Source organism: Raphanus sativus, chromosome 9 (genome assembly GCF_000801105.2).
Source record: "Raphanus sativus cultivar WK10039 chromosome 9, ASM80110v3, whole genome shotgun sequence".
Taxonomy (NCBI): Eukaryota; Viridiplantae; Streptophyta; class Magnoliopsida; order Brassicales; family Brassicaceae; genus Raphanus; species Raphanus sativus.
Genome location: NC_079519.1, coordinates 36779878 through 36805883, shown reverse-complemented (window position 1 = coordinate 36805883; position 26006 = coordinate 36779878). Strand labels below are relative to the sequence as shown.

The window sequence follows — 26006 nt, the reverse complement described above, 5'->3', positions numbered from 1 at the left end:
CTCTATATTGCAAACTTGTAACGTTCGTTAACATATACAGTTTAGTTTAACTAAGTTTAGCTAAGTTTAACATATACAGTTTAGTTTTTTTTTTTAACTAAGTTTTGCAAAACTAAGTTTAGCTGAACAAAGTTCTTACTATTTTGCCTCCGTTTAGTTTCACATAATAAATAACACACATGTCTAAATCTAATGAAAGTAAAATGTGTGCGTAGTATTTTGTTGGTACGTATACATACACGTACGATAAAACTCAATCGAAACACTTTATGATTAAAACTGTACTCATGAAACATGGAGACTATTCTCGAAGATTGGGATTTGATCAATAATTTGTTTGTGCATAAAGATTAATAAATAATAATTACTTTTCATTTAATATATACTCCCTCCGTATCATATTAAGTGTCGTTGTAGAGATTTTTTTCGTTACAAAATAAGTGTCGTTTTAGCATTTCAATGCAAAATTTATTAATTTTATTCTGCATTTTATATTTTTATTGGTTGAGATGTATGAGTAATGATATTTTTGTATGAAATATGCAAAATTTAATGATTTCTTAATCCGTGTGCACAACTCTAAAACGACACTTATTAAGAAACAGAGGGAGTATATATCAGATATAACTTATATTTTGAAACAAGAAAATATATATATTTCTACTTATATTATAAAACAAAGAAAGTATATTACAATCAATATTTTTAATGAACCTTCACTAAATAAGGCTCTTTCTATATCTATTGAAAAATCTTCATCAAGGCTTTTTCTATCTATTTAAAAATATTATAATTACACACTACTAACACCTAAATCAATATTTTTTTCCAAAACAAACTGTATAATGTTAGGGAGTGTTTGTGGGAGCTATGCTTATAATGATTATAAGAATTTTAAATTTTTTTATGGTTATTGATTAATGGATTCTAATATTCTTAACTAAATTGAATTTTATTTGTTTGATGATTCTTTAATCATATATACAATCCATTGTTATTAAAAATGAATTTTATTAATTCTATCAAAATCTAGTGTTATTAGGATTTAAATTCTTTACATTTTAACTATGAAACAAAACTTTCAAAATATTACGTATATCGTCAAAAATTTTAAAATTATTGTAATATAATAATTTTTTAGAATTTTTAATATGAAAAACTCATTAGAATTCTTTATAAATTTAACAGATCTTTTGAGAACTCTACCGAAATTCATATTCCAATAATCCCTTCTTAATCACTCTTTCTACAATGGATAATCATTTATTAATAAATTTTACCGTTATTTTTTATTAAGGTATCAAGTATCGACAAAGATTATTATACTCATATGATCACAACATGTATGCCACTTTCACAAACTCTTGCAAGAAAACGTAAAAATTGATTTGATCTTGGCCATGAATTTTACTGTATTATTTGTAAACAAACAAAACTGTCCAATTTGCACCAAATTTTAGCAAAAAAAAAACTGTCCAATTATATTAGATGTGGACATGAATGAGAATCTTTTGGTTTCTGCTATGCACGAAGGTCACGTTTGAGTTTGTATCTTATCTTTTCTTAATTTTCCAAGTGTCAAATGTCTTGTCTCTTGTTGTCAAGGAACCTGTTAGACTCCATAACAAGAAAAAAAAATGTAAATATAACTTGTAAAAGAGTATTTATTTTTCAGTTGAAATTGCATAACCGTAAGAAGTACTTAATGTTAATGGGCCTAAATTCACAAAACAACGGAAGTCAACTTTAAAACAGAGAAAGAAGCCGGAAGAAGTAAAATACACGTACGTATACATTCTACAAAGTCAACGGTTAAAATGTCATTGGTTATACTAATTCAAAACCCCAAATTACTGCTAAGAAACTTGTCGACCATCACCAAGATCGTGGCTCCAAGTTATATAATATTCTCCGGCCCAGTTTGAAACTTTCTTTAAAATTATTTACATATTATTACAATAGAAGTATGATAAAGTCCGATTCACGATTACTATAAATACAATTCCATAGTTTCCACATTTTCATCAACTCAGACGTCATTTCTCGGAGTAAACACATAGCAACTTCTAATTCTCAGACGAAATGGCGCGGTTTGGTCTAGTTCTCGCCATGGCTCTTTGCCTCACAGTCTCTGTGTTTCCGGACACAACAACTGCTCAGCTCAAACCCAATTTCTACGGAAAGTCATGTCCAAATGTTGAAGCTATCGTGAGGAAAGTTGTCCAACAAAAAATCAAAGAGACATTCGTCACAATCCCAGCTACTCTCCGTCTCTTCTTCCATGATTGCTTCGTCAACGTAATGCTCAAAACTTTTGATTGCTTTCTCTACATTTGAAACCAATAATATTGACACTTATATGTATGTTTCTTGTTTGATATATAGGGATGTGATGCGTCGGTCATGATTCAGTCAACACCTAACAACAAGGCCGAGAAGGATCATCCAGACAACCTGTCTTTGGCCGGAGATGGATTTGATGTTGTGATCAAAGCCAAGAAAGCTATTGACGCAAACCCAGGCTGCAAAAACAAAGTTTCTTGTGCTGATATCCTAGCCTTAGCCACCCGTGATGTTATTGTCGCGGTAAGTTGTACAAAATTATTTATCGATCTTAAAAGAACTAGGTCAAAAATTCTGATAATTAAAGAAAACACAAGTTTAAGTGACAAAAAAAAAAAAAACACAAGTTTTACCATATATTATTAAAAATATTTAATGGATGTTATTTAGGCTAAAGGACCGTCGTACACAGTGGAACTCGGTAGGCGTGACGGTTTGGTATCGACCGCTGCTAGCGTCAACGGAAACTTGCCAGGTCCAAATGACAATGTTGACAAACTCAACAAGCTCTTTGCCAAAAACAAACTTACTCAAGAGGATATGATCGCCCTTTCAGGTAATTAATAATAACAACTTAATAAATTATAAGTTTCATGACTTTCGACTTCAAAACTAGTATTCCCTCCATTTCATAAAACCTAATTAGTTGAACAGTTTCCAATAAAGTTAAAGTAACTTTAAAATCTCAAAATTTCATTTAATTTGAAACAAAATTATCCTTCTAAAATATCATCTATTATGAAACGGAGGGAGTACATCATAATTATAAAAAAACTTATTTACTAATTAATAATATACCACAAAATTGCATTTACTAAATCTCCTCCAACCATGCAGGGGCTCACACCCTCGGGTTCGCTCACTGTAGCAAAGTAGCCAACAGAATCTACAACTTCAACCGCACACACCCTGTTGATCCAACCATAAACAAAGCCTACGTTAAAGAACTTCAAGCCGCTTGTCCCAAGAAAGTTGACCCAAGAATCGCTATTAACATGGACCCAGTCACTCCAAGAACGTTCGACAACGTTTACTACAAGAATCTGCAACAAGGCAAAGGACTCTTCACTTCCGACCAAGTTCTCTTCACCGACCGTCGCTCAAGACCCACCGTTGACGCTTGGGCAAATAGCTCGCCCGCTTTCAACGCCGCGTTTATAAAAGCTATGACCAAGCTCGGCCGCGTTGGCATTAAGGTTGGACGCAACGGTAACATCCGTCGTGACTGTGGAGCCTTTAACTAAAGAGGGAAAACGAAAAATTATAAACTCCGTTTTATGAACTTGTTTTTTGAGACGATTTAAAATTTTATTTTAATTGTTCTGTTTGTTTCTGCTTCCTGTGTTCTTGAAAAAACATTTAAATAATTGTTGTTTTTATTTCTCTTGGTTGTAATATTACCTTATTTCTTTTTATTGAAGTTGTTTAATAAATCAAACCTAACATACAAAATCAGCATAAGCAATTAAACACCAAGACATATATATACACACAAAAAACCTAAAAGATGTTGTCCAACTCAAACTCTGTCCTGGAAGAATCATAGTATCTATCTAGTTATATAGTTAGCTTGTCTGAAAATCTGGTGTAGCTAACCGGATCTTTTCAAGCTTTGTAGACCAGTCTTCTCCAAGTATCGACGGGTTTAACTCCATAGCTACTTGAAAATCCACCATAGATATTGAAGAAGAGCACACTTCCCCTCGGCTACTAGACCTCGAAGCAGCTAACTCTAAGCACGGTTTGATTAGTCTTTTCAAGAAGACATTGAGTCCAGCGTTCAACGAGCTAGCAAAACCAGCTGAAACCTCTAGTCCTTCTTCTTCCAGTTTCTTCTGTAAAGAAACAGAGTCAGGAAGCTCACCAGAGGAGTGACAAGTCCCTACGTGAGGTCTTCTCTCGATCACACCTCTAAGATTAACACCAAAGGGAGCTTCAATGGGTTGACTTCTCCAACATCGAGTCAACTGGTCAACTTCTTCACCGTCTTCCATTGACCATTGTTGTTTAAAACTAGAAGAAACAACCTCGGTGACTTGACTCTTCCCTTTGCTTCCATCACAATCCTTGTTAAACCTCCTCTGAGTCCTTCCTTTACGAGGCGATTTAGGAAGGTCGTTGCATAAAGATTTGACACCATTCAGTTGCTTCTTCTCTACTTCTTCAACACCATTCGATGATGATACATTCTTGATAATCCCTCTCAGCAATGCGTTGTGTAGGCTAATGTTCTCCTTCTTCACCGTGGCGACGATTAGCTTATCGAAATCGAGTTTGCTGATTTTCAAGCTCAAGAATCTAGACAAGAGGTGAAGGTAGCGCTCGGTTTTGGCCCGACCAATCTTCTTCTCGAGCTGAGACTTTAACTCCAAAGTATCTGTCCTAACGACATGATGCTGACCCGTTGGCATTTGGGTCCCTTCACAAAAAAAAAAACAGAACACAACTAAAAATAACGAATCTGGATCCGTACAAGTCAAAAAGGTCAACTCTTTGTTGCGATAAAACCAAAATTGAGATCGGAATTACGAAACCCAGATTGGGAATTGTGGAAGTAAGTAACTTTTTCAAGTTCGTTGAACTGATTCCGTTACTACACAGTACACACACAGACGATTGAACACTGAAACAGTAACCTATCACCAATAAAAAATCAAAACTTTATTTACCAGTTTCGAGTCCCGAGATCAACAGAAACTAAAACTCTAAAAAAGTTTCTCCAATCGCGCAATAATGAAGCACGCTACAAAATTTTACCAGATTCGGCAAAATTATAGTATAAAATTGATAAAATTTAACTAACCTCAGAAGAAGCGAATTGAGCTTTGAGATTGGACAGTAATCGCGACTTTGGAGTTGAGTGATTAACAGAAAAACAAAGGATGGATTTTTGGGGGAAAATTTTAGAGACGGATAGATCGCATATTCTTTTTGTTTGTGTTTTTTTTTTTCTTAAGAAGCTTCTGTTTTGTGAAAGTCAACGTTTAGTCAACGAGGCACGTGCTGAAAAACTACACAGCTGGATATTAGCTAACTGACCAATCATGTTACTTGGTTTTACAAAAAAGTAAAGTTTGAAAGTCAGCATATTCAGACACAAGTCACACAGCGAGTTGGGTCGGGTTAAAATCCCCAAAACTTTTCTATTACAGAATCAAGTCATCAACTACTTACATTTAAGTTCTAGTACTACTTAGCACTAATCCTAGATTAAAGAAGATAAACAAAGACAAAACACATCATTATCCATTTTAGGCTTGATTAATTAGTACCAAGCAGAAGTAAACAAAACACTATGTCCCTTCCATGTCAGCACTAAACTCTCTTCATTCCCCGGCCAGTGGCGTGTTCCTCTAGCATCATTTTAACGTCACTCGCCACCGTCTCGCTTAACCCCACTCCGGATAACGTAGCTTCTCTCATCCGCTCTAACCACAGGTCTTTGACTCCAATCTCTCGATCCTTTCCGCACTTTCTTTGGACACCATGTTATCTATTTTTCAACCCACCTCGTACCACCCGCCTTTTGCTCGCTACCACACGTCAAATATATGTGTCCACATGTAGTTAAAGATAGACCTTCACCTGGACATTTGATCTCACATTTTAGAATATTTACTCAAACATGTTTTACTTTGCATCGTAGAGATTTCACTTTTTTTTTGTAATATGAGCACTGCTGCATACAGAGCCGTGCCTCCATACTCCATTCACCAAAAAGAAACACTGGTTAAGGGCATCATTTTTCCAAAACAAATCTAATAACACTCTATATTTAACTTATTAGTAGTCTTAAGTAAAATATATACTTTCTTGCTATGTTTTTATTTTACATTTCTAGTTTTTATTAGCTGTAAGTTGTGATATTTTGGGATCTTTTTGGTCTCTTTTTCCAATGAAATATCAATGTAAAAAAGTAATAATATATACTTATATGGGTTTATTTTTAAACTTAATAATAATATTAGTAAGCAAGATATATGTTACAAAAAAAAAGAAGATATATGTTACAACAAAAAAGACATTTAATCCATATAATTTCACTACTAAAATTAGAATTCACGAAAATGTTTTCAGGCTTAAGATTTCATATTATCAAAGTAGCCTCATTTAATTTTCTCTTACAAATCAGTTTAATTAATGATTTTAGATTATTAGTTTTTTAACACATCTTTATATAAATGAGAACATATTTTTTATCGCTTATGATGCTATTATTGCTCGCCTGCATAGGAGCAAACTATCGTATGTTTTTTTTCCCAATGATCAAGAAAGCTATACGCTATTAATGATGCATTAAAATTCATGGGCTTTAAAACATTTGGGCTTCATTAATACATGTACACAGCTGAAAAATGAATTGATGTGCACTCCATTGGAATTAGAAATATCGGATGCTGTATTATTAATTTACAACAATTATTCGGTTCGCTTCAGAACTGATATTTCTATACTTCCGTGTATATGTCGTTAATTAAGTTGCATACGTAATATATATAGGATGCTAGAAGATTATTCAAAGCTAGCCAGTTTACAAAAAAAAAGATTATTCAAAGCTTTTTAACCCAAAAAAAAAAAAATTTATTAAAAGCTATCAATCCATTTGTAGGATTAAAGAGGCCAAGTTGGATATGAGTTCCGGCGATGCGGGAGACAGTCGGGTGACTATCACGTGTTCGCACACCGTTCCGTCATTGTCTCCATACCATGCATCGCTCCTATAGGTACCCGCTGGTCCCTAGTCCTCAGACTCTATACGCCAACCTGTCGCGTAACTTACCAAACTACCTCCGAAAAAACATCTTGATTGATGTTATGCCGTTACTTCGATTTTTATCCTTTCATTTCACGATTTTTATTTTATTAGTTCTGTCAGCTTATTTTACATATCAAGACAAAAACTCACATTAAGAAAACATCGAACCCACAGGTCTCAAGTCAATGGAACTATAAACCTTAAAACGTATATTATTAATTCCTTAGGTCAGATCCGACATGTGTGGAATCAATCAATAAACAAGTGATCAGTATTAGTTTAACGTTTATTGGGTAAACTATCTCTAGTGGTTTGATCAAAAAAAAAACTCTTGTGGATCTCCTTTGGAAATAGGAAGATCTTTGGCGCAAGAATAAAGGATTAATCCGTATCATCTTGACTTGGTTCTGATTTCTCTATTTTTTTAAGTTTAAGAAAAGAATACCGTTTCTCCTACCCGTATCGAATAGAACATGCTGAGTAAAATCTTCTTCATGTAAAACCGGCTTGATTTAGATCGGGAGAATCGTACGGTTTTATGAAACCATGTGCTATGGCTCGAATCCGTAGTCAATCCTATTTCCGATAGGAGTAGTTGACAATTGAATCCAACTTTTTCCATTATTTTCATTTCATACCCGTAATAGTGCGAAAGGAAAGCCCGGCTCCAATCCAAGTTGTTCAAGAATAGTGGCCTTGAGTTTCTCGACCCTTTGACTTAGGATTAGTCAGTTCTATTTCTTGATGGGGGAAGGGATATAACTCAGCGGTAGAGTGTCACCTTGACGTGGTGGAAGTCATCAGTTCGAGCCTGATTATCTCTAGTGGTTTGATCAAAAAAAAACTCTTGTGGATGACGTAAAACAAATTCAAAGTGCGTGGATTAGGAGATGAAAAGAGTTTAAGGGTACGACCAATAAAATCACTGAAGGGGCATATGTCTCTTGGACTCTCCCACGACGAAGGATTGCTTATTAATATTTTAAAAAAAAAAACTAATTAGTTTTCTTTTGCCTGTTCATGACGGGGAAAAACAACACTATCGAGATGGTTTGTCTTACAATCATCTCATACATTATAAAAACGATTAAAACCATAAAATCACATAAACACATGGAATTTCATCGAGAAGATGGTAGCCAAATACAAATGGTGTTACATAAGGAACAACAAGAAGATTCAGAAGACAAAATTCCTTCAGTTCTTACTCCGTGTGTTGTAATGATTTATAGTTTTAGTTTTGCATTTAATTGTAATTCTAGTATTTTATATGCTCTTGCTGTAAGTTTACTTTTTATTTAAATAAAAGTGGTTAAAAAGAAAAAAAACACATGCACACCCACAAAGTTAAACCAAATCACTTGTCTAACTCTAAACTCTTGTGTCTACCTTTCGATTTTGTTCAATTGTGATATTCTGATAACATTTTGATTAAAGCATATTTCCAGTATTGATTGAATGGATAAAGCTAAATGTTGTTAAGTCAGCAATGTGTGTTTGTAGACGTAAGATGAATGAAAAGGACTTAATGAGCCCTACCAGGTCCAATTACAGCTACGGCTTTTAACATCCACATCCAGCACGAGTCATTCTATACGTTTCTTAATATTATAGATCTGACCTCAATTTGTAACTTGAAACAAATCGTTAGTGATATCATCTTTGGATATGAGTCATGAAAAACTGAAACAAACCTTTTAAAAAAACTAACAAACCTTATTACTGTTGAATAGAACCTAGTGTTTTTTCTTTCCAGTTGTTATTTTTTAATGTTTAAATGTTTAGTATATATTTGTAACAACACGATGAACCAAGCCTCTCGAATCCTTAAAATCCCGAGCTTACTAAAATACGAATGTTTTTACTAAATTTGAGGTTGAATTCTAAATTCCAATTAATACATAAAAAAATTGTGGATAGTATGGAGGCAAGTCGTGATTGGGAATAATAAGTAAAATAAATTGTAAAAGAAGTCATAGATGTCAGAAAAAGCAAAGGAATATGACGTGAGACGTTGGCTTTGATTGCCATTGGATGGTTGGCAAAGAATATTTAAGGGTCCTACGTGACATTATTCTTTAGTGAGATCAGAAAACATTATCTAAAACGCCAAATTTCTCACAGGAGTCGAGTTATGAATTGTAACTTGTAAATTAATAGAGAGTATAACCTGAAAAGTAATCACAATGCACACGCACCTAAGAAATAATATCTAGCAAGTAATAAAATTCAAGAAAAGCGACAGCGAAGACACAGAGTACCATTGGATAATGGTTAGCATGCAGTAGTAATTGTTTGTATTATCTCAAAATGTATGACGTTAGATTGTTGAATGCACAATAATTATCACTTTGTGATCTATATCAAAAGAATGGCATATAATATGAAGTAGAGACTGTGTTTAGAATATGCTATGGGTGGCAGTGGATAATGGCTCTTTGAGTCGTCCAAAAGCTGCCTCTAAAACAAAGGGCTATGCGTCGGTGTGGCCTCCTCTCCAACCTTTTGGTCCAACCACATGCTGAGATATTGTATATCCATCTTTATTTATAGTACATGATATGGCACAACTACTTTAGTTGTTCCGATCGGTTTTGGTTGTTAAATGTGCTTCTTTTTTTTTTTTACAACGTTTGTTAAATATGCTATGATCGCCCCCACTACAATATATATACTGGTTGTTATTTGTTTTTGTTTTATAAGGACATGCTTGCTATGTAGTTTTAAACATAATGTTTATAAAGTTGAATATTCAACCAAAAAAATAACACACTGGAATTTGCATATTTATGCATTAGCATTGTGGTAAATAGCGTGATTATTTATAAAAAAATTCTGAAATAAATAGTAAACAAAATGCATGAGTCAATTTGTTGTGTAAAGTAGTATATAACTATTTCGAGTTTATTCCATATACCCAAACATTGGTTACTATTTTGTTATCATGTCACGAAGTGAGACAAACCATAGGGATAACTAAACACGGTCGAAATTTTAAATTTTCACTCAAATAAAAATTAACATTGGTTAACAAGTCTTTATCCAGTTGTTAACTTCCTGGTCTCAAATACTTGTTACCCACGAAAAAGGGAACGAAAATGTGTAAAAATACATTTCTGAACCCTAAACTAATTCAAAGAAAAAAACGACAGTTTCCTTAAACAAAAAGGTCAAGTAGCTTGCTTGTTTCTCCTCCTCCGTTACCGTATCGAGAACCAGATGCAGTGTTATCCCAAAACGTCGTTGTAGTCGTCACTGACTCCTCTGAGTTCATCGACGGTGTTACTGATCGCTGCCGTGTGGAAGAAGTCATTGTTTTCATGGGGAAAGTAGGGTTTACTGATATATCGAGCTCAGAAGATTGTCGCTTACGTTTTGTGGGAGAAGAATCTAGCATAGATCTTGACCTAGAGCTTGAGAATCTTGAATGATGGTACATGTTGCGATCTCTGGAACCATCGTTATTCTGCTGGAGCTTCAACATTTCCGTGCACATCTCAGATGCTTCTTCAGATGCAGACGGTGGAAACCCCGCGAATCCGCCGCCGTGAGTGAGAAGAATCTCAGGGACCGGTCTCAAAGAACCGCCGCGAAGCACCGTCTCAACAGCAGCTTGGCAGATTTTCCAGTTTCCAGTCCACAACATTCCTATTGCTCCGTTGACCGGATTCACTGTTCTTCCACAAGCCTCGTATAGCAGAGACTTAAACAAAGCTGCAAAATCACAAGAAACCAAAGATTAGAAAACAGGATAATATTCAAAATAAGTATTCGAAACAGTTGGGATATGGTTTAGTTTGGTTAATTACCGGGACGCTGAGATTCCGGTACGGCGGAGATAAAGGACATTAGACCGGCACGGCCGAAGAATTTAGCGACAAAGACGGTGGCGTGGCCTTGAGCATCGGCGGTTTCTATCCACTGAATACATGGCCTGAGTAAGCAGTTCTCGCTGCAACCTTTCCGGAGCACACGGCAACCATTGCAGCTCATTTTCTTCCAATTATATTTTTTTTTATAATTTATCTGATGAGTTTTGTGATTGTTATGTTTGTACTTCTTTGTCCCTGCTGGTTTGTTTGCTGAAGAAGAAGAAGATTTGCTTTAGGAGCAAGAAAGTGATTTTGTAGAGAAAGAAAGAGAGATTACATGTCTCTGAAGATAAGAAGACACACATATATAAATACATAAAATACTTAGTATTAAAATCCAAGCTGGGATTTAAAAAAAAAAATTATATTTGAACAATAAATTTAACTAAGAGAGACAAGGAACTATAGGATGGCAAGCTTGATACTCGCCGCCGTATAGAAGATTCTTATTACACGGTATATTTTTAAAATTAATAAAGGGCGATTTATTCAAAAAAAAAAAAAAAGGATCACTTCGTTTAAAACGCATTTACATTTTTATAATAATTTGTATGAATTTTTGTGACGTTTATGAAGTGTCCTTAGAGAGCGGCTCCGTTTCTCCGCGAAAAGTTGGGTCCTCTCTCAACCATTCATTTTTTTTTAAAGTATTTTTTACTTGCAATACTTATAATCTCTTTTTATTCTTTTGTAGAAATAGTTGCTCTAGTTTTTTATGCATATATGACTGTTTAAGGGTCCTTTTCTCAACGGATTCGGAATCCCCGAATCATTCAACATTATGTAGAGATTGAAGGTTTGTACTCAATGGAATTATGCATAAGAGTGTCAATAATTGCTTTACATATCTGGTAAATGAGTGGGTGAAATAATGTATAATCATGGTTTAGGCTTTATAATAATCTTATCCTTTTTCATGGAATGCTAATCATAACAACCATTTTTGGTATGATTTGTAAAAATGATCACATGCAATGCATTACAAGGGAGATAGAGAAGTAAATATTCGTTGTTGCCCCCTGATCTTCCACTACTCACCTATCTTGATCGTCATCAGCACACTACAAGATCTAAAAAGTAAAAAACTATGGGACAAAAATATAGTAATTTAGGGGACTAAGCTTTAAGTCGACCCCTGAAAGAAAGAAACGGTCGACCCTATACCATCCCTAAGAGACCTACCTATAAATAATGTACGATAAAAATATTAGTTTTGCAAGATAAGTCTTCTTCTATTGTCACTCTCCACAGTCCACACAGCTAAAATAAGGCTCTGCATAATTGGATGCAGCGATGTCATGGGTGACGCAGTGAACGTTTTCTTGTTCCCACGTACTACTAATAATTGCGAGATAAAAACCAATTCGATGATTTTTGGTACTCGATGATTTTGTAGGTTTAGCTATGTTAATGGGCTGAATCATCCTAAAATAGATGGGCTTATATTATTAATGGGCTATAATTTTCTAACAGGCCCAGTTGATCTAAAACAAGTTAGCTTAATAAAAAGCCTAATTAAGAAGCAAAAAAGAAAAGACTAAAAGTCAAGATGATGATCTTCTCCGGCGAGTCGACGGCGTTGATTTATCATCGACGGTGGTGGCCGAGCCAGGACTTTCGGAAGTAGATGAGCTACTAACATCTCCGACACCATCTCTGTCTTTACCAGTCCAAAGCTTCGAGAAAATGCGAGACATCGCAACTCCTTTATAAGCTTTAGTCTTCTCAGAACCACTTGTCTTCTCTCTCGTCGTGTCCTCCGTGGCCGTGACTGAGTCACACTCTTCTTCCGTCGTCGTCCTCGAGCTCCCGTGAGAGCCGCTAGGTGGAAGAGAAGGTTTTGAAGTGGCGCGAACCTGCTCGAAGAAGAGGATCTGCACAACGACACGTAAAGGTAACCGCTCGTTTTGCACGGCGTGAGCACATGCCTCTGGTGATAGTTTCCGGCAATCCATTAATCTGCATATCGATTTCTTGTCGCTCTTTGCCATTCCTGGATGTTCCTGTAAAACCATATAATATACATATTGAGGATAACAGTAACTAGCGGATATCCGAGGAACCAAAATTTTTGATTTTTGGTTATGGCTTTGAATTCGGTTTAGTTTTGAAATCTTTGAAAAATATTTTGGTTTCTCAGTTCGGTTTTTGGTGAGTTTGGTTTAAACAAAAAGTGGAAAACCAAAAAAAAACTGAAAATTATTTGATTATAACCGAAACTAATCGAAATAAAAATAATCAAAAACAACAGAATTTTATTGAAACAATCGAGTTTTTTTTAAATAATTAAAATTTAACCAAAATCCAAAAACAGTTATTTTAGAAAAATATAAAACCGGAAATAATATAAATCTAACTGATTTTCTCTTAGGTTTATTTTGTCGAACTGAATGAACCGAAACCGAAAATACTCAATATCCCGAATAAACCGAAACCGCAGGCCTATTAGTAACTATTTTTAAACGGAAGAACTTGGCTTCAGAGCAGAAGTTACCTTCAAGAACATGTCAATGGCACGATAAACTCCATCGTGTGATGATCTTGGGAAACACGAAACCTTTTCCGCAATCGCAATAAACTTCAAAGGAGAGAGATTCGGTTCGATTCTCGCTATTTCAGACAAGTATCCATCGACCAGCTTGGCGACAGCTGCTCTCGAGCTGTCCGAAACAATGACACTTCCTTGCTCGATGTCTGAACAACAAACCTCGTCTCTTTTCTCTGTTCGCGTAATAAACTCATCGATCAAACTCTCAACAATGTCAATGTCATAGACTGTCTCACATCCCTCATCTGAAGAACCTCTGATCAAGAGATCATCCACATTCGCTTCCTCAAGCTTCTCTCCTATTCTCCTACTCAGCTCTCTCCTCACGTCTTCTCCACACTCCAGAGAAACAGACGACTTCAACAGCTTGATCAAGAACCCGCAAGAAACACTCTGTTTCTCACCAGGCAACAACGAGATAAATGTCTCCACGTCACGATCATCCATTTGGACTCTCTTCGCCGCATACACCTCGAGAGCTTCTCCTATAACCTCAGGCGAAACCGAAACACCGCCTTTTCTTCTTATACTCGAAATAACTCTTTTGTATAAATCAATACTAAGCTCGGCGACATCCTCCACCCACCAGTCTCTAGGCACGCCGTTGTTGCTGTCGTTAACCTTTCTTCTGTTACACGTATAAGACCAATCTACTCTCGCTGGATCGGTTACAGCTCTCGAAGCGATGGACTCTAAACACCTTACGTCTATCTTCGCATCTCGAGACCACGGGTGAAACGATCTCGTCGTCTGGAGAACTATGATGGAGTCTTTCCAGCTTCTCAAAACGCTCGAGTTCAAGAAGACCTCGATCTTGTAAACAAGGTTCCCCGTTTCGATGGATTCGTACATCTCGAGATACTCGGCAGCGCAACGCGCGGATACGACGTTGTACGCGCTGAGTGTCACGGTCATTCCGTAGCAGAACTTGGCGCATATTTCGAACGCTGGAGGGCCTCCCGGGATGTCAGGAATGCTTATTTCATCATCATCTGGTTGTTCGTTGATCGTTGTAGCTATTAGTTTCTGGAGACGAGCGCTTTTGGACAGAAGAGGAAACTGTTTTTGAAAACAAAAGAACAAAACAAAGTAAAGCTAAAAGTCACACAACGGTGTATTTCTTGATTTCTTGATTTATGTTTTTTTGGGGGATTTTAATTTACCTTATGGAGATAGAACTTGACGTCTCCAACGTTTACTACAACATCTGTGGCTAAGTCAGATGCTACATACCTGTAAGCAGCCAGAAATGTAAAAGATTTAATATGAAAAGAACCATTCAGATCTTGGAAGACATTTTATTTATACCTTATGCAATCTTCATCAGACTGAAATGAATCAGGTTTGGATCCAAGCTTCATAAACTTCATTTTTTCCTTTAACCAGAAAGAGGTTTCTGAAAATTGTTGTGCTTTCTAATTTGTCTTAAGCTTTGATCTGTGGAATAGTTGTGGTAACCACAAGAGCCTTAAGGAATCAAAATTTTGAGATCCTTATTGGATGCAAAAGTATAAAACAAAAGAGTGTTGTTGAAGCAATAAGCTGTAGACTTTAAGACTTAAACTGAAAGAGAAGAAATCTATATATTGCTTTAAAGGTGGGAACATGAGCGAGAGATGCTCCACTTGTTTATAAAACCGACACGTTGTGTATTTCTTTATTACCCAAGTCTCTGTTTCTTTTTCAATGTTCTGTTCTTGTACAGAATCTTTTCAGAAAGCATCAAAGGAAGAAGAAACCAAAAACCCAGAACCCTAGAAAAAAGTGGGAATATGCGGTTTAAGAACAAAGCAGTGTTCTTGGTTAGTGTCTTGGAACAAAAGCACTAAAATTAAAAAAAAAAACAATGGAGAGATGCCAAAGGAGGAAAGAAAATGATTATGTTATGTTTTGTGAGATGTATCAATTCATCCAAAAACCTGTGGATTTTATAATCAGATCGACCCATTTATAGAAAATATGATATTTTCAAGATAGCAAAACATGTGTTTCAAGTTTCAAATCTACCAAAACCTAAGAACTAAGTGTATATATTATCAGTAGAGAAGTTTACTCTACAAACCTTTTTAAAAAATGACGTGATTTATACTGTTTTTACATGGACTTTAGAACAGGCAAGTAAAAGAACTGCAAGAAAATGAATAGAATTCATACCTTTGGTGGAAAGAGCCTTCTTTGTAATTATGGAGTGAAAAAAACACAAAGACAGGGGGGAAAAGTGTGAGCTGCTGTTTGTAGGCAGAGAACTCTAATCCAAGAGAGATCCGACAAAACACAAAACAGCAATCCAACAAAAAAAAATAAGTAAGAAACCCTTAAATGTTTTTTTTTTAAATACAGAGAGAATCAAAGAAGATGAGCTGTTTTCTTCAATCTTCTTCTTTCTCAACTTAGTGCAAATCTGAAACCCTCAGAATGTTCTGTTCCCTCTTTATTTACCCTCTCTTCTACCAATGTCCCACTCTCTGAATCAGCACCACCGCCTCCACCACTCAGCCTAACTTTATTTAAAGTTTGATTTTATATGAATAAAAACTGTTTTGATCAAAAAAAAAATATGAATAAAAACTGTTTTTTAAAAAAAATATTTACCCAGGATTTGTCTTAGTGATGCATTGCTTTTTTCTTTTATGTAATGGATACAAACTGAAACCAATGGTTTTAACTTTAAAAGTGTAGTAGTAGGAAGTAGCTACGATTTTAATGAGTTTATTTATAAACTCAGTCACGCTATATCTGACAAGTAAAAATGTAGACGGCTTCCTTTTATCAATATCCACATTCTGACTCCAAAGATAATTTTTCTAGTGAATATATTCATTCACCGATTTATGACAACTAGTTTGGTTTGATGTGTTGACCAAGGAAACCAAAGTTTTTTGGTCAAAGTAAACATGAATTCGTGAGGATAATAGTAACTATCTTTTATTTTTGACCAAAAAGATGAGAAAACACTATTATATCTTTTTCACTATTATATATTTTAGGAAATAAAAATTGATTTGATCTCTTCAATAAATGATAGGCCGATAAAACAAGTGAACCCGTCTTTTGCCCTAGTGGACAAACGGGGACCGCACGCAACATTAATTTTTCAGGCCAAAAAATATGCTCTACCATAAAATACCAAGTAACTACGTAAACAAACTATGTCTACACCACCAAACTGTTTAGCTTTCCTCTTCCTTTTGGTTCTTTCTACATACCCCAACACTGAAATCCAAAAGGATCCAATGTCAATAAAAAATAGTATGTTTCTGGACAAACATCATCATACTTAATATTTTAACATGGGCTTGTACCACGTCACCCTCGGGCGCATCCGAATGAATGTGCTTCACAAACTTTATAAGATATATCATTTAAAATTGTAAAAAGAATTGTTTATCTTCCTATATATAAAGAATCATACAGCCATCACCCTAGTTTGTAAGGCGACGTACTTAGATTAAACCTATACATGTTTTATATTGCGATTAAAGAAAAAGGTAAAGCAATTTATTTGCTTATAATGTGTTTTGTCATATCATTATGCACGATATATTTTTCCCAAAACTAATTGCCGGCTAGCTCTCCAATTATTTTTAAATGTAAAAGGCATTGATTGACATAGACAAAAACTTAAGAGGCTGAGGGTCACATGATTAAGAGTTTGGTCGGTTAGGGGAGCGCTGATGATTACTTCCAACAGTTTTGGTCAATGGACTTTAAGACTGAAAACTAGTACATGTCACATGTGCTTTGTAGATTTTTTCAACAAATATATACCAAGTCAGTAGTAGTTTATTTCCTCAATATGTTAATTTCTGCCAATTTGAATAGTGACGTTTTAGGTGCAAAACTAACAATGATAGATATAGATAACGTAGATGGAAAAAGACAGATGGGTAACATCTCTTAAAACTAGTTATGTAGAATATAACACACACAATGGTTAAAAACGTTTAATCCTGCTATGTGTTGTAGTACTTTCACTACAAGAAAACTGCTCGATTCCCAGGGAAGATATCCTCGGAATGTCGTCGGAATTCACGTATTCCGACGACAAACCCAGGAAATGATCCGTCGGAATAATATCGTCGGAATAACGTAAGTCGTCGGAATTCCCTCGGAAATTTGTGACGAAATTCCGACGGAGACTTTTTCCGAGGGAATTCCGAGGAACACCTACGGTGATCCCATTGTCGGAATATCCCTCGGAATTTTCCGAGGGAATGTCCCTCGGAAAACACTGTCGGAAAATTCCGAGGAACTCTCCCTCGGAATATTCCGAGGAACACTTCCCTCGGAAATTTCCGAGGGCCTTCGTTCCTCGGAATTTTCGTAAAATATAATTTATATTAATAAATAAATATTAATTTATTTCTTATTAATTAAATTGGAAAATTAATTATTAAATTCGAAAATTAATTATTAAATTGAAAATTAAAATAAAAAACATAATATAAATAGTTCAAAAGTAATATTCATACAAAACAGAAAATAAAAATAAAGTTTAAAACATAAATTAAAGTTAGAACTACTCGTCCTCGTCGACGTCGAAGTTCTGGTCCGGGAATTGCCTCATGAAGGCCGCCATCATCTTCTCACTCCGCCTCCTGTCTGCCTCTCTAGCTCTCTCTTGAGCCGCCATCTTCTCCTCCAACTGACGGATGCGTTCATCCTTATCCTTCAGTTGATCCATCAGAGTAGGATCAACTGGCACCTGAGACGTAGGAGGAACCGATTTGGATCGACGACCCAAACCGACCAAACGTCCCTTCTTCTTTGGAATCGCCTGAAAAAGAAAATTTAAAATCTTAATCATAGAAAAAAATTTTAAAATTAATAAGTAAATTGATATTTACAAAATATCTTACCGATTCAAGAAGCTCGTTGATTCGGACTTGAGAGAGGGCAGTGGACTCAGTAGATGTGGCGTCAAGATCGAGATCGGCCTGGATCTGGGAGAGACGGGCCTCCTCGTCTTGTGTCATACTGTCCACCAGGGAGACAACCTCCTGCGCAAGACCGTCATCAATCTGGCCCGTGGTCTTGTTGGTGTGGATCCTCTTGTACAAAGGGAAATCACCCACGGGCTCACCTTCATTTTCTTGCGCCTAGGAAAACACATAAATTCAAAAAAAACATTAGAAAGCAGAAAAATTAAAAATTTACAATTAAAAAGAAAAGGAGTTTGAACTTACCATCTTGTCTGCGAGAGTGGGAATAGACTGAGCACCCAAATTGTGCTTGTACATGCCCTTCCCGCCACGATCGCTCTTGCGGTTGGCGGAGTTGGTGTTAGAGACCTGCTTCGTCGAGTCCTTGTCCCAATGGACACACAACTCCTCCCAAGTGGTCATGTTGATCCACTTTGGGACCTTATAATGAAAAAAAATTTTTTAAAGTTAAATAGAATTAAAAAATATATTAATAAAGTTAAAAAAAAGAAAATACCTTATCCGCTAGCCACTTCTGCTTCCATTCATATATTTGCCCGGAATATGAATCCATACATTTGTGGATGAAGGCGTTGCGGATGAACGTCGTGTTATCCGGATGCCAGTTGAACTCTTGCTGGAAAAAACAAAACCTGATTAGTAGAAATAAAATTTCAAAGGAAAAAAATAGAAATTTTTAAAAGTTAGAATACTTACAGCAAACTGACGAAACCAGAGCTCCTGCTCATCCCTCGGCATCACTGTGAAGGTTGCGTATCCCTTCTTGAGGTCGGAATACATCATCCTGTTGATCCAAGCGCTGATCCCGTTATGGGATCGGTCGAACCTAATACATAGGAAACAACTTATTAAAAATGAATCTAATTTTTCAAATAAAGAAAATTAAACTTTCACTTACCAAGTCTGACCGGGTTCCCTAGGATACAGAGTGAGATAAGGGAGATGGTCACGACCTGGCTGTTGCACCAGCTGTGCAACAGTCATCACTCCTGGAGCGACATGAGGCTCGGGAATGTCTGGGAAGTCGTGAGGAAGATGAGGGGCCGCAGCGGGAGAAGGAGCCGCATGCTGAACCATAGCGGGACGGGGGCTCTGCGATGAGGATGACGAACCCCGAGACCGGCTAGACGAAACCCGAGAATCCGAAGGGGTCGTCGAAGTAGCGCGGCCTCGCGGTGGGGCCCGACGAGATCGAGCCCTCGCACTCTGGTCACTAGAATCCCTATAATTTTTTAAAAATAATGAATTAAAATTAATAAAATTTATTTTTTAAAATATATATTTATAAATTATAAAAACAGCTAAAATGATTTATAAATTAAAAAAATGTCTTAAGAATTATTAAATAACTTATAAATTATTTATAAATTTCAAAATATCTAAAAAAATATTAAATGACTTTTAAAATTATTTATAAATTATAAAATTTGCTAAAATAATTTTTAAATGACTTTTAAAATTATTTATAAATTATGAAATTTGCTAAAATAATTATAAAATGACTTTTTAAATTTTTAAAAATTTTGAAATTAACTAAAATAATTATTAAATGACTTATAAAATTTTTATAAATTATAAAGTAGCCAAAATAATTACTAAAAAATTGAAACCCTAAAATTAATCAAATCTAAAATCAAAACCTAATCAAACCCTAAAATCTAATCAAAACTTAACATCAAAACCCTAATCCTAATCAAAACCCTAATCCTAATCAAAACCCTAATCCTAATCAAACCTAATCAAACCCTAATTCTAATTAAAACCTAATCTACTCAAATTCCCTAAAATCTAACAAAATTCCCTAAAATCTAACCTAGAACTAATAAGAGAGGGGGAGAAGAGAACTTACATGGAGGAGGGAGAGATTAGGGGAGTGGGGGTGGAGGGGGAGCCCGAATATCAAGAGGGAGAGGAGGAGGAGCCGGAAATCGCCAAGGGAGAGGAGGAGGAGCCGGAAATCGCCAAGGGAAAAGAGAGAAAAGAGAGAAATGGGGAAGAAGATCCGCAGATCTGGTTTTACCCCGAAAATTCCGACGGAAAATGAAACCCTCGGAATTCTGTCGGAATTTTCGGTTTACGAACCGGTTTACCAGAATTCCGACGGAATTCCGAGGGATTCAGGAATTCCGTCGGAATTCCCTCGGAATTATGGGTTCCTCGGAATTTCCTGGGAAATTTCCCAGGAAATTCCTAGGAATCCTATGGTTCCTCAGAATTTCCTGGGAAAATTCCCAGGAAATTCCGAGGAACCATAGTTTAGGGGTTCGGATTAATGATTTACAAACTTTAGACCGTTCCTTGAACAATTTGGCAGTTTTCTCAAGACTTATATTGATAGTACATGACAAATAAACATTCAAATTACAAAATGATTGAATCGAGTATAAGTATTGTCGTTTAGGTTCATTAAAGTGTATAAGTGTTTATCTTGCATTGCTGTTTGGGGATCTCGGTGCAACAATCGGAAAAGTGGCCATTAATTGGTACAACACCAATGTCTTGTCCCATAATCAATTGAAGACACTTACTAAGGCTTACGTAAGTCTTCTGGGAACCGTAAATTGGTGTTTTCGATTCTAAATCCTTATTCCCTAGGAATTTCCTGGGAAAATTCCCAGGAAATTCCGACGAAATGCTGAATTCCTAGGAATTTCCTGGGAAAATTCCCAGGAATTTCCCACGAAATGCTGATATCCGTCGGAATTTCCTGGGAATTTTCCCAGGAAATTCCTAGGAATCTATACCCTAAAATCAAATCCCTAAAATCTGATTTTACAAGGTAAAATTCCGAGGAAATTCCGAGGAAACCCTCAAGATCCTCGGAATTTCCTCGGAATTCTGAAAAAAAAAAAAAAAAAAAAAAAAAACTATACTACTCTCCAATCTCTGGTTCATCCTCTGAACCCGAGTCACCATCATCACCACCAGATGAATCTGAATCTGGATCTTGGTGAAACTCTCCAATCTCTGGTTCATCTTCGACGTGAACAACGGCTTCGTCTCCAAAATCGGTGAAATCGATAACAAGATCAACTGCAGCTACATCTCCTGCTGCACTTAAGTTGCCGGATGTGTTTGGTTGGAGTGGGTCTTCCAACTCAGAACTTCCTTGAACTCGGCTTCTCGGGTTGAGTGCTGTAACAGTAACCCATGGATCATCTCTGTTCGTAACCCGGGGGTATTTGATATAACAAACCTGTAACATTTTTAAATTTGTTAATTAAGTATGAATGATGATGAAGCAAATATTGAAAATAATTGACATATATATTTTTAATTACCTGATCGGCCTGAGAAGCAAGAATGAAAGGATCATAATATGGCAGTTTTCGCCTCGAATGTACTGATGTGACACCAAATGCATCTGTTGTGACACCTCGATCCGGAGTGTTGTCGTACCAGTCACAATAGAAAACTGTGCACCGCAATCCAACCATGCCCGGATACACGATTTCCAAAATCTCGCGTATGTTTCCGTAGTATACATCATCTCCAGCTGCAGAGCAAACGCCAGCATTATAAGTCTTACTCGAACGTCTCCTCTTAGAAGTTGTGAATGCATATCCCCGAGAAGCAAATCTCGGATATGACTTCACAACATACTTTAGGCCCCAAATCATCTCGCGTAGCCAATCATTAATTGTTTCACCTCTGGCCATACCATCAGACACCTATTAATAAAACATATGTTAGTATAAAAATTTGGTAAATAGTATAAAAATTTATTTTCTGCACTCACATAAGTACGCATCCATCCAGCAAATTCTCTCATCTTCAGTGCTTCTAGTTCCTCCTCTGTGGCGTGTCTATATTCGAACCGCTTTTCCGCCATGAAAATCCTGTACATATTATGATAATATAAAAATTTGAACTTGCTAAAATAAATATTAAAAATAATATTTAAATTTTGTACCTCTCGTATTGAAAAACATCTTCGCAGTTGGTGAGCAAATATATTTGCAATTGACTGTGCTCCTCTTCAGTAAGTTGACGGTTCTTTGGTTTTCCGCTGAGTCGTCCAACATCTGTGAAGATGTCTGGAACCGTAACATAATATGTTGCCCTTTCGCCTCTATCATCATGCCGAGCGGGTTTTCTGCTTTTCGTCTGCACTTCTCCTGGAAAGTAGTGCTCCGCAAAGTTTGAAGTTTCTGCTCTGATAAACTGTGCCACTATAGAACCTTCTACCCTACTTAAATTTTTCACCATTTTCTTTAGATGAAACATATACCGCTCATACAGATACATCCATCTATACTGAACAGGACCACCAAGTTCCAATTCTCTTGGCAGGTGAATAACAAGATGCTCCATAACATCAAAAAATGAAGGAGGAAATATCTTCTCAAGGTTGCACTTAATCACGGCTATGTTAGTCTTCAAGTTTTCAATACATTCAGGAGTAACTGATCTCGTGCATAAATCTCGGAAGAAAGCACTTATCCCGGCAACTGCTTCATAAACATTCTTTGGTAATAGTTCCTTGAAGGCGAACGGAAGGAGGCGCTGCATCATTACATGGCAATCGTGACTCTTTAAGCCGGTAAACTTTCCTTCCCTTCTGTCGACACAGTTACCCAAATTAGATGCATAACCGTCTGGAAATTCCACATCCTTTGAAATCCAATCAAAGAACGCATCTTTGGCCGATGCATCAAGTCGGTATATGGGAAAAGGAGCCCTGCCATTCTCATCAACATGAAGTTCTTCACGAGCACATATATCGACTAAATCCAGTCTTGACTTCAAATTATCCTTGGTTTTACCTTGAACGTTAAGGATCGTGTTCATCAGGTTGTCGAAAAAGTTCTTCTCAATATGCATGACATCTAAATTATGCCTCAGCAGATGATCCTTCCAGTATGGCAGATCCCAGAAAATACTCTTTTTGTGCCAGTTATGTAGATCTCCAACAGCATCTACCGGATAATGCACATGTCCACCCACGTCTGGGGTCCTTTCTGCACCAAAATCTCTTAGTTGTGTCAACATTTCTCTCCCACTGATTTCCGGTGTTGGATCATCAAACACCCTCTTGTTCTTCGTAAATAAATTCCTACTCCTGCGATATGGATGATCTGGTGGTAGGAATCTCCTGTGACAGTCAAACCAACACGTTTTCCTTCCATGTTTTAGTTGGAAAGCATCAGTGTTATCTTGACAATATGGACATGATAGCCTTCCATGTGTTGTCCATCCAGATAACATACCATATGCTGGGAAATCACTTATTGTCCACATAAGTACTGCCCGCATTTGGAAGTTTTCTTTACATGAAACATCGTACGTTTCAGCACCTTGACCCCATAGCTGTTGCAACTCATATATTAGTGGCTGTAGAAATACATCAAGTGATCTCCTAGGATGCTCTGGTCCGGGAACAAGAATGGAGAGAAACAAAAACTCTCGACGCAAGCACAAGTTTGGCGGTAAGTTGTATGGTGTGAGAATGACTGGCCATAGAGAATATTGTCTCCCATGCTTCCCAAATGGGCTGAAACCATCCGTACATAATCCAAGGTAGACATTTCTTCTTTCATACGCAAATTCTGGATAGGTCGATTGAAAATGCTTCCAAGCTTTTGCATCTGAAGGATGTCTAATCTCACCATCCGTTGAATGCTCCGCATGCCATCTCATTGGTTGCGCTGTGCGTTCGGACAGATACAACCTCTGCAACCTTTCCGTCAATGGCAAATACCACATCCTTTTATATGGCACTGGAACTCTTCCACCCGTATCTTTATAACGAGCCTTTCCACAAAATTTGCATGCATCCAGCTGCTCATCCGCCCTCCAATAAATCATGCAGTTATCCCTGCATACATCTATTACCTGGTACGATAAACCAAGACCAGCTACCAGTTTCTGAACCTCGTAGTATGAACCAGGAGCAACATTATCCTCAGGTAGAACACCTTTTACAAAATCAGCAATCGCATCCACACAGTCTTCAGCCAAATTATAATCGGATTTAATGCTCATCAGTCTTGTTGCAGATGATAAAGCTGAATGACCATCTCTGCAACCTTCGTACAAAGGTTGCTTTCCAGCATCCAACATATCATAAAATCTCCTAGCTTGTGTATTGGGTAAATCTTCCCCTCTAAAATGATCATTTACCATCTGCTCAGTACCTACACCATAATCTACGTCCATTCTAATTGGTTCTTCTAACCTAACCGCAGGTTGAGGTTCGCTAGTACTACCATATTCATAATCAGTTTCCCCATGATGATACCAAATTTTGTAACTCCGTGTAAACCCTCGAGTATATAGATGAGTCCAAACATCTAACTGTTTTATAACCTTCCTATTTTTACAAGTAGAACAAGGACATCTTAACATACCTGATTTAGCTTCCGGTTGGTTGAGAGCTTTCCCCATGAATTCCTTTAGACCATTTTCGAACTCTGGCGTAAGCAATCTCGTGTTCGGATCCATATGAGGTCGATCTATCCAAGAGCGATGATAATTATAAGAAGACATGATTTTTTCAATCAGATTCGTGTGTGCAAAATAGAATGAGAGAGGATGAAGATATGTAGTGAATGAAGAGGATGAGGGGTGCTTGCATTTATAGATTAAATCTGCCGATATTTCCCACGACATTCCCAGGAAATTCCGACCAACTAGCCGTTGCCGTCGGAATTTCCTCGGAATAATCAACGGCTCTATTATCCCTCGGAATTTCCTCGGAAATTTCCGAGGGATCTACCAGTCCGTCGGAATTTCCTCGGAAAATTCCGAGGAAATTCCGAGGAAACACGAAAATTGTGTTTCCTCGGAATTTCCTCGGAATTTCGTGGGAATATTCCGACGGACACATAGTCCCTCGGAATTTCCCTCAGAATCCGGCAGTTTTCTAGTAGTGTTTTTTATGTTTTGTAGTATAACACGAATTAATTAGTAAAACAAGATAACATAGTTATGAGAAAGCACATGGGAGACGCAGATTCTCAAAGACAAACAAGATCGCATGCATGCATATTTGCTGATTCACCTCCGTGTGTGGGTAACATGTTCGAATCATTACGGTCAAATTAGCTCTAGTAATTTTCAATTTTACTCCCATATAACAGTTTTGCTTTATAAAAATACAACTTTGCTTTATTTTATTTCTCCTCGCTAAATTAATATTTGGGAGCAATACTATTCTCAATCATCTGATCAAGTCAAAAAAAAATCTGACCAAGTCAAATGTTAGGATCGAAATATATACATCTCTATTTCCATAGTTGGCCATTTAAGAAAAGGCCCAACAAGTAGTCATATTGGCATGTCAGACTGGTTTCGACCTTATATCACTAATTGGGTTTATATTTGAATGCTGAGGTAGTGGACGATGACGGTCCACAAAATTTGTTGTTTTATAAAATTTTTCTTTTGACCAGCTATTTTATAATCTTGTATCAGTACATGTTATATAGTTCTGTTGAATATGGTTTATATATATTTATCTATTTATATATACTAACTAAAGGGAATTATTCCAAAAATCTATTTAAAAATTGTTAATACACCTATTCATTAACTAATTAATC

The 26006-nt window shown here is 36.5% G+C and overlaps 6 protein-coding genes across 10 annotated transcripts; 1 reads left to right on the top strand and 5 right to left on the bottom strand.

Moving 5' to 3' along the window:
- Nucleotides 1–2012: 2012 nt before the first annotated feature.
- LOC108823880 (peroxidase 73) lies at nt 2013–3725 on the top strand. The gene is made up of 4 exons (XM_018597173.2): nt 2013–2298; nt 2386–2586; nt 2734–2899; nt 3181–3725. Exons 1-4 carry the CDS (start codon nt 2083–2085, stop codon nt 3585–3587), a joined length of 990 nt encoding a protein of 329 aa, XP_018452675.1. The 5' UTR covers nt 2013–2082; the 3' UTR covers nt 3588–3725.
- A 78-nt stretch (nt 3726–3803) lies between these two features.
- LOC108823882 (uncharacterized) lies at nt 3804–5301 on the bottom strand. Of its 2 annotated transcripts, none has more exons than XM_018597177.2 (2): nt 5147–5301; nt 3804–4762 (listed from the first exon to the last, which is right to left on the bottom strand). In XM_018597177.2, the coding sequence occupies exon 2, from the start codon at nt 4752–4754 to the stop codon at nt 3909–3911; it is 846 nt and encodes a 281-aa protein (XP_018452679.1). In that variant the 5' UTR covers nt 4755–4762; nt 5147–5301; the 3' UTR covers nt 3804–3908. The 2 variants fall into 2 exon arrangements, with proteins under 2 accessions (XP_018452679.1, XP_056851433.1); XM_056995453.1 differs by having other exon boundaries at nt 3804–4979; nt 5147–5276.
- A 4779-nt stretch (nt 5302–10080) lies between these two features.
- LOC108825717 (LOB domain-containing protein 37) lies at nt 10081–11298 on the bottom strand. The gene is made up of 2 exons (XM_018599063.2): nt 10909–11298; nt 10081–10813 (listed from the first exon to the last, which is right to left on the bottom strand). The coding sequence occupies exons 1-2, from the start codon at nt 11090–11092 to the stop codon at nt 10257–10259; spliced, it is 741 nt and encodes a 246-aa protein (XP_018454565.1). The 5' UTR covers nt 11093–11298; the 3' UTR covers nt 10081–10256.
- A 1096-nt stretch (nt 11299–12394) lies between these two features.
- On the bottom strand, nt 12395–16198 carry LOC108823906 (BTB/POZ domain-containing protein NPY3). 3 transcript variants are annotated; one of them, XM_056995235.1, is made up of 6 exons: nt 16112–16198; nt 15674–16020; nt 14828–14956; nt 14683–14752; nt 13466–14578; nt 12395–12974 (listed from the first exon to the last, which is right to left on the bottom strand). In XM_056995235.1, the coding sequence occupies exons 3-6, from the start codon at nt 14887–14889 to the stop codon at nt 12516–12518; spliced, it is 1704 nt and encodes a 567-aa protein (XP_056851215.1). In that variant the 5' UTR covers nt 14890–14956; nt 15674–16020; nt 16112–16198; the 3' UTR covers nt 12395–12515. The 3 variants fall into 3 exon arrangements, with proteins under 3 accessions (XP_056851215.1, XP_018452719.1, XP_056851216.1); XM_018597217.2 differs by having other exon boundaries at nt 15674–16016; nt 16112–16197; XM_056995236.1 differs by lacking the exon at nt 16112–16198 and having other exon boundaries at nt 15674–15767; nt 15959–15976.
- Nucleotides 16199–17909: 1711 nt separating this feature from the next.
- LOC130500429 (uncharacterized) lies at nt 17910–24831 on the bottom strand. 2 transcript variants are annotated; one of them, XM_056995508.1, is made up of 7 exons: nt 24813–24831; nt 19361–19684; nt 19159–19288; nt 18959–19078; nt 18706–18882; nt 18379–18618; nt 17910–18296 (listed from the first exon to the last, which is right to left on the bottom strand). In XM_056995508.1, the coding sequence occupies exons 2-7, from the start codon at nt 19537–19539 to the stop codon at nt 18039–18041; spliced, it is 1104 nt and encodes a 367-aa protein (XP_056851488.1). In that variant the 5' UTR covers nt 19540–19684; nt 24813–24831; the 3' UTR covers nt 17910–18038. The 2 variants fall into 2 exon arrangements, with proteins under 2 accessions (XP_056851488.1, XP_056851487.1); XM_056995507.1 differs by lacking the exon at nt 24813–24831 and adding an exon at nt 20312–20647.
- On the bottom strand, nt 21286–23756 carry LOC130500256 (uncharacterized). Its single transcript, XM_056995032.1, has 4 exons — nt 22376–23756; nt 22202–22301; nt 21744–22133; nt 21286–21658 (listed from the first exon to the last, which is right to left on the bottom strand). Exons 1-4 carry the CDS (start codon nt 23716–23718, stop codon nt 21335–21337), a joined length of 2157 nt encoding a protein of 718 aa, XP_056851012.1. The 5' UTR covers nt 23719–23756; the 3' UTR covers nt 21286–21334.
- Nucleotides 24832–26006: the final 1175 nt, after the last annotated feature.

Excerpts from the sequence above, each read along its gene's own strand:
- LOC130500429 (XM_056995507.1), bottom strand. Across the intron at positions 18,883-18,958 it reads AGAAGTGGCTAGCGGATAAG|GTCCCAAAGTGGATCAACAT; the intron begins GTATTTTCTTTT and ends TTTCATTATAAG. Across the intron at positions 18,297-18,378 it reads TCAACGAGCTTCTTGAATCG|GCGATTCCAAAGAAGAAGGG; the intron begins GTAAGATATTTT and ends TTTCTTTTTCAG.
- LOC130500256 (XM_056995032.1), bottom strand. The coding sequence starts at position 23,718 with ATGCGGGCAGTACTTATGTGGACAATAAGTGATTTCCCAGCATATGGT. Across the intron at positions 22,302-22,375 it reads GATGTTTTTCAATACGAGAG|GATTTTCATGGCGGAAAAGC; the intron begins GTACAAAATTTA and ends TAATATGTACAG. Across the intron at positions 21,659-21,743 it reads TTGCTTCTCAGGCCGATCAG|GTTTGTTATATCAAATACCC; the intron begins GTAATTAAAAAT and ends AAAATGTTACAG.
- LOC108823880 (XM_018597173.2), top strand. The coding sequence starts at position 2,083 with ATGGCGCGGTTTGGTCTAGTTCTCGCCATGGCTCTTTGCCTCACAGTC. Across the intron at positions 2,587-2,733 it reads CCCGTGATGTTATTGTCGCG|GCTAAAGGACCGTCGTACAC; the intron begins GTAAGTTGTACA and ends GATGTTATTTAG. Across the intron at positions 2,900-3,180 it reads GGATATGATCGCCCTTTCAG|GGGCTCACACCCTCGGGTTC; the intron begins GTAATTAATAAT and ends CCAACCATGCAG.
- LOC108823906 (XM_056995235.1), bottom strand. The coding sequence starts at position 14,889 with ATGAAGTTTATGAAGCTTGGATCCAAACCTGATTCATTTCAGTCTGAT. Across the intron at positions 14,753-14,827 it reads TCTGATGAAGATTGCATAAG|GTATGTAGCATCTGACTTAG; the intron begins GTATAAATAAAA and ends GGCTGCTTACAG. Across the intron at positions 12,975-13,465 it reads CCATTGACATGTTCTTGAAG|GAACATCCAGGAATGGCAAA; the intron begins GTAACTTCTGCT and ends ATGGTTTTACAG.
- LOC108823882 (XM_018597177.2), bottom strand. The coding sequence starts at position 4,754 with ATGCCAACGGGTCAGCATCATGTCGTTAGGACAGATACTTTGGAGTTA.
- LOC108825717 (XM_018599063.2), bottom strand. The coding sequence starts at position 11,092 with ATGAGCTGCAATGGTTGCCGTGTGCTCCGGAAAGGTTGCAGCGAGAAC. Across the intron at positions 10,814-10,908 it reads ACCGGAATCTCAGCGTCCCG|CTTTGTTTAAGTCTCTGCTA; the intron begins GTAATTAACCAA and ends GTGATTTTGCAG.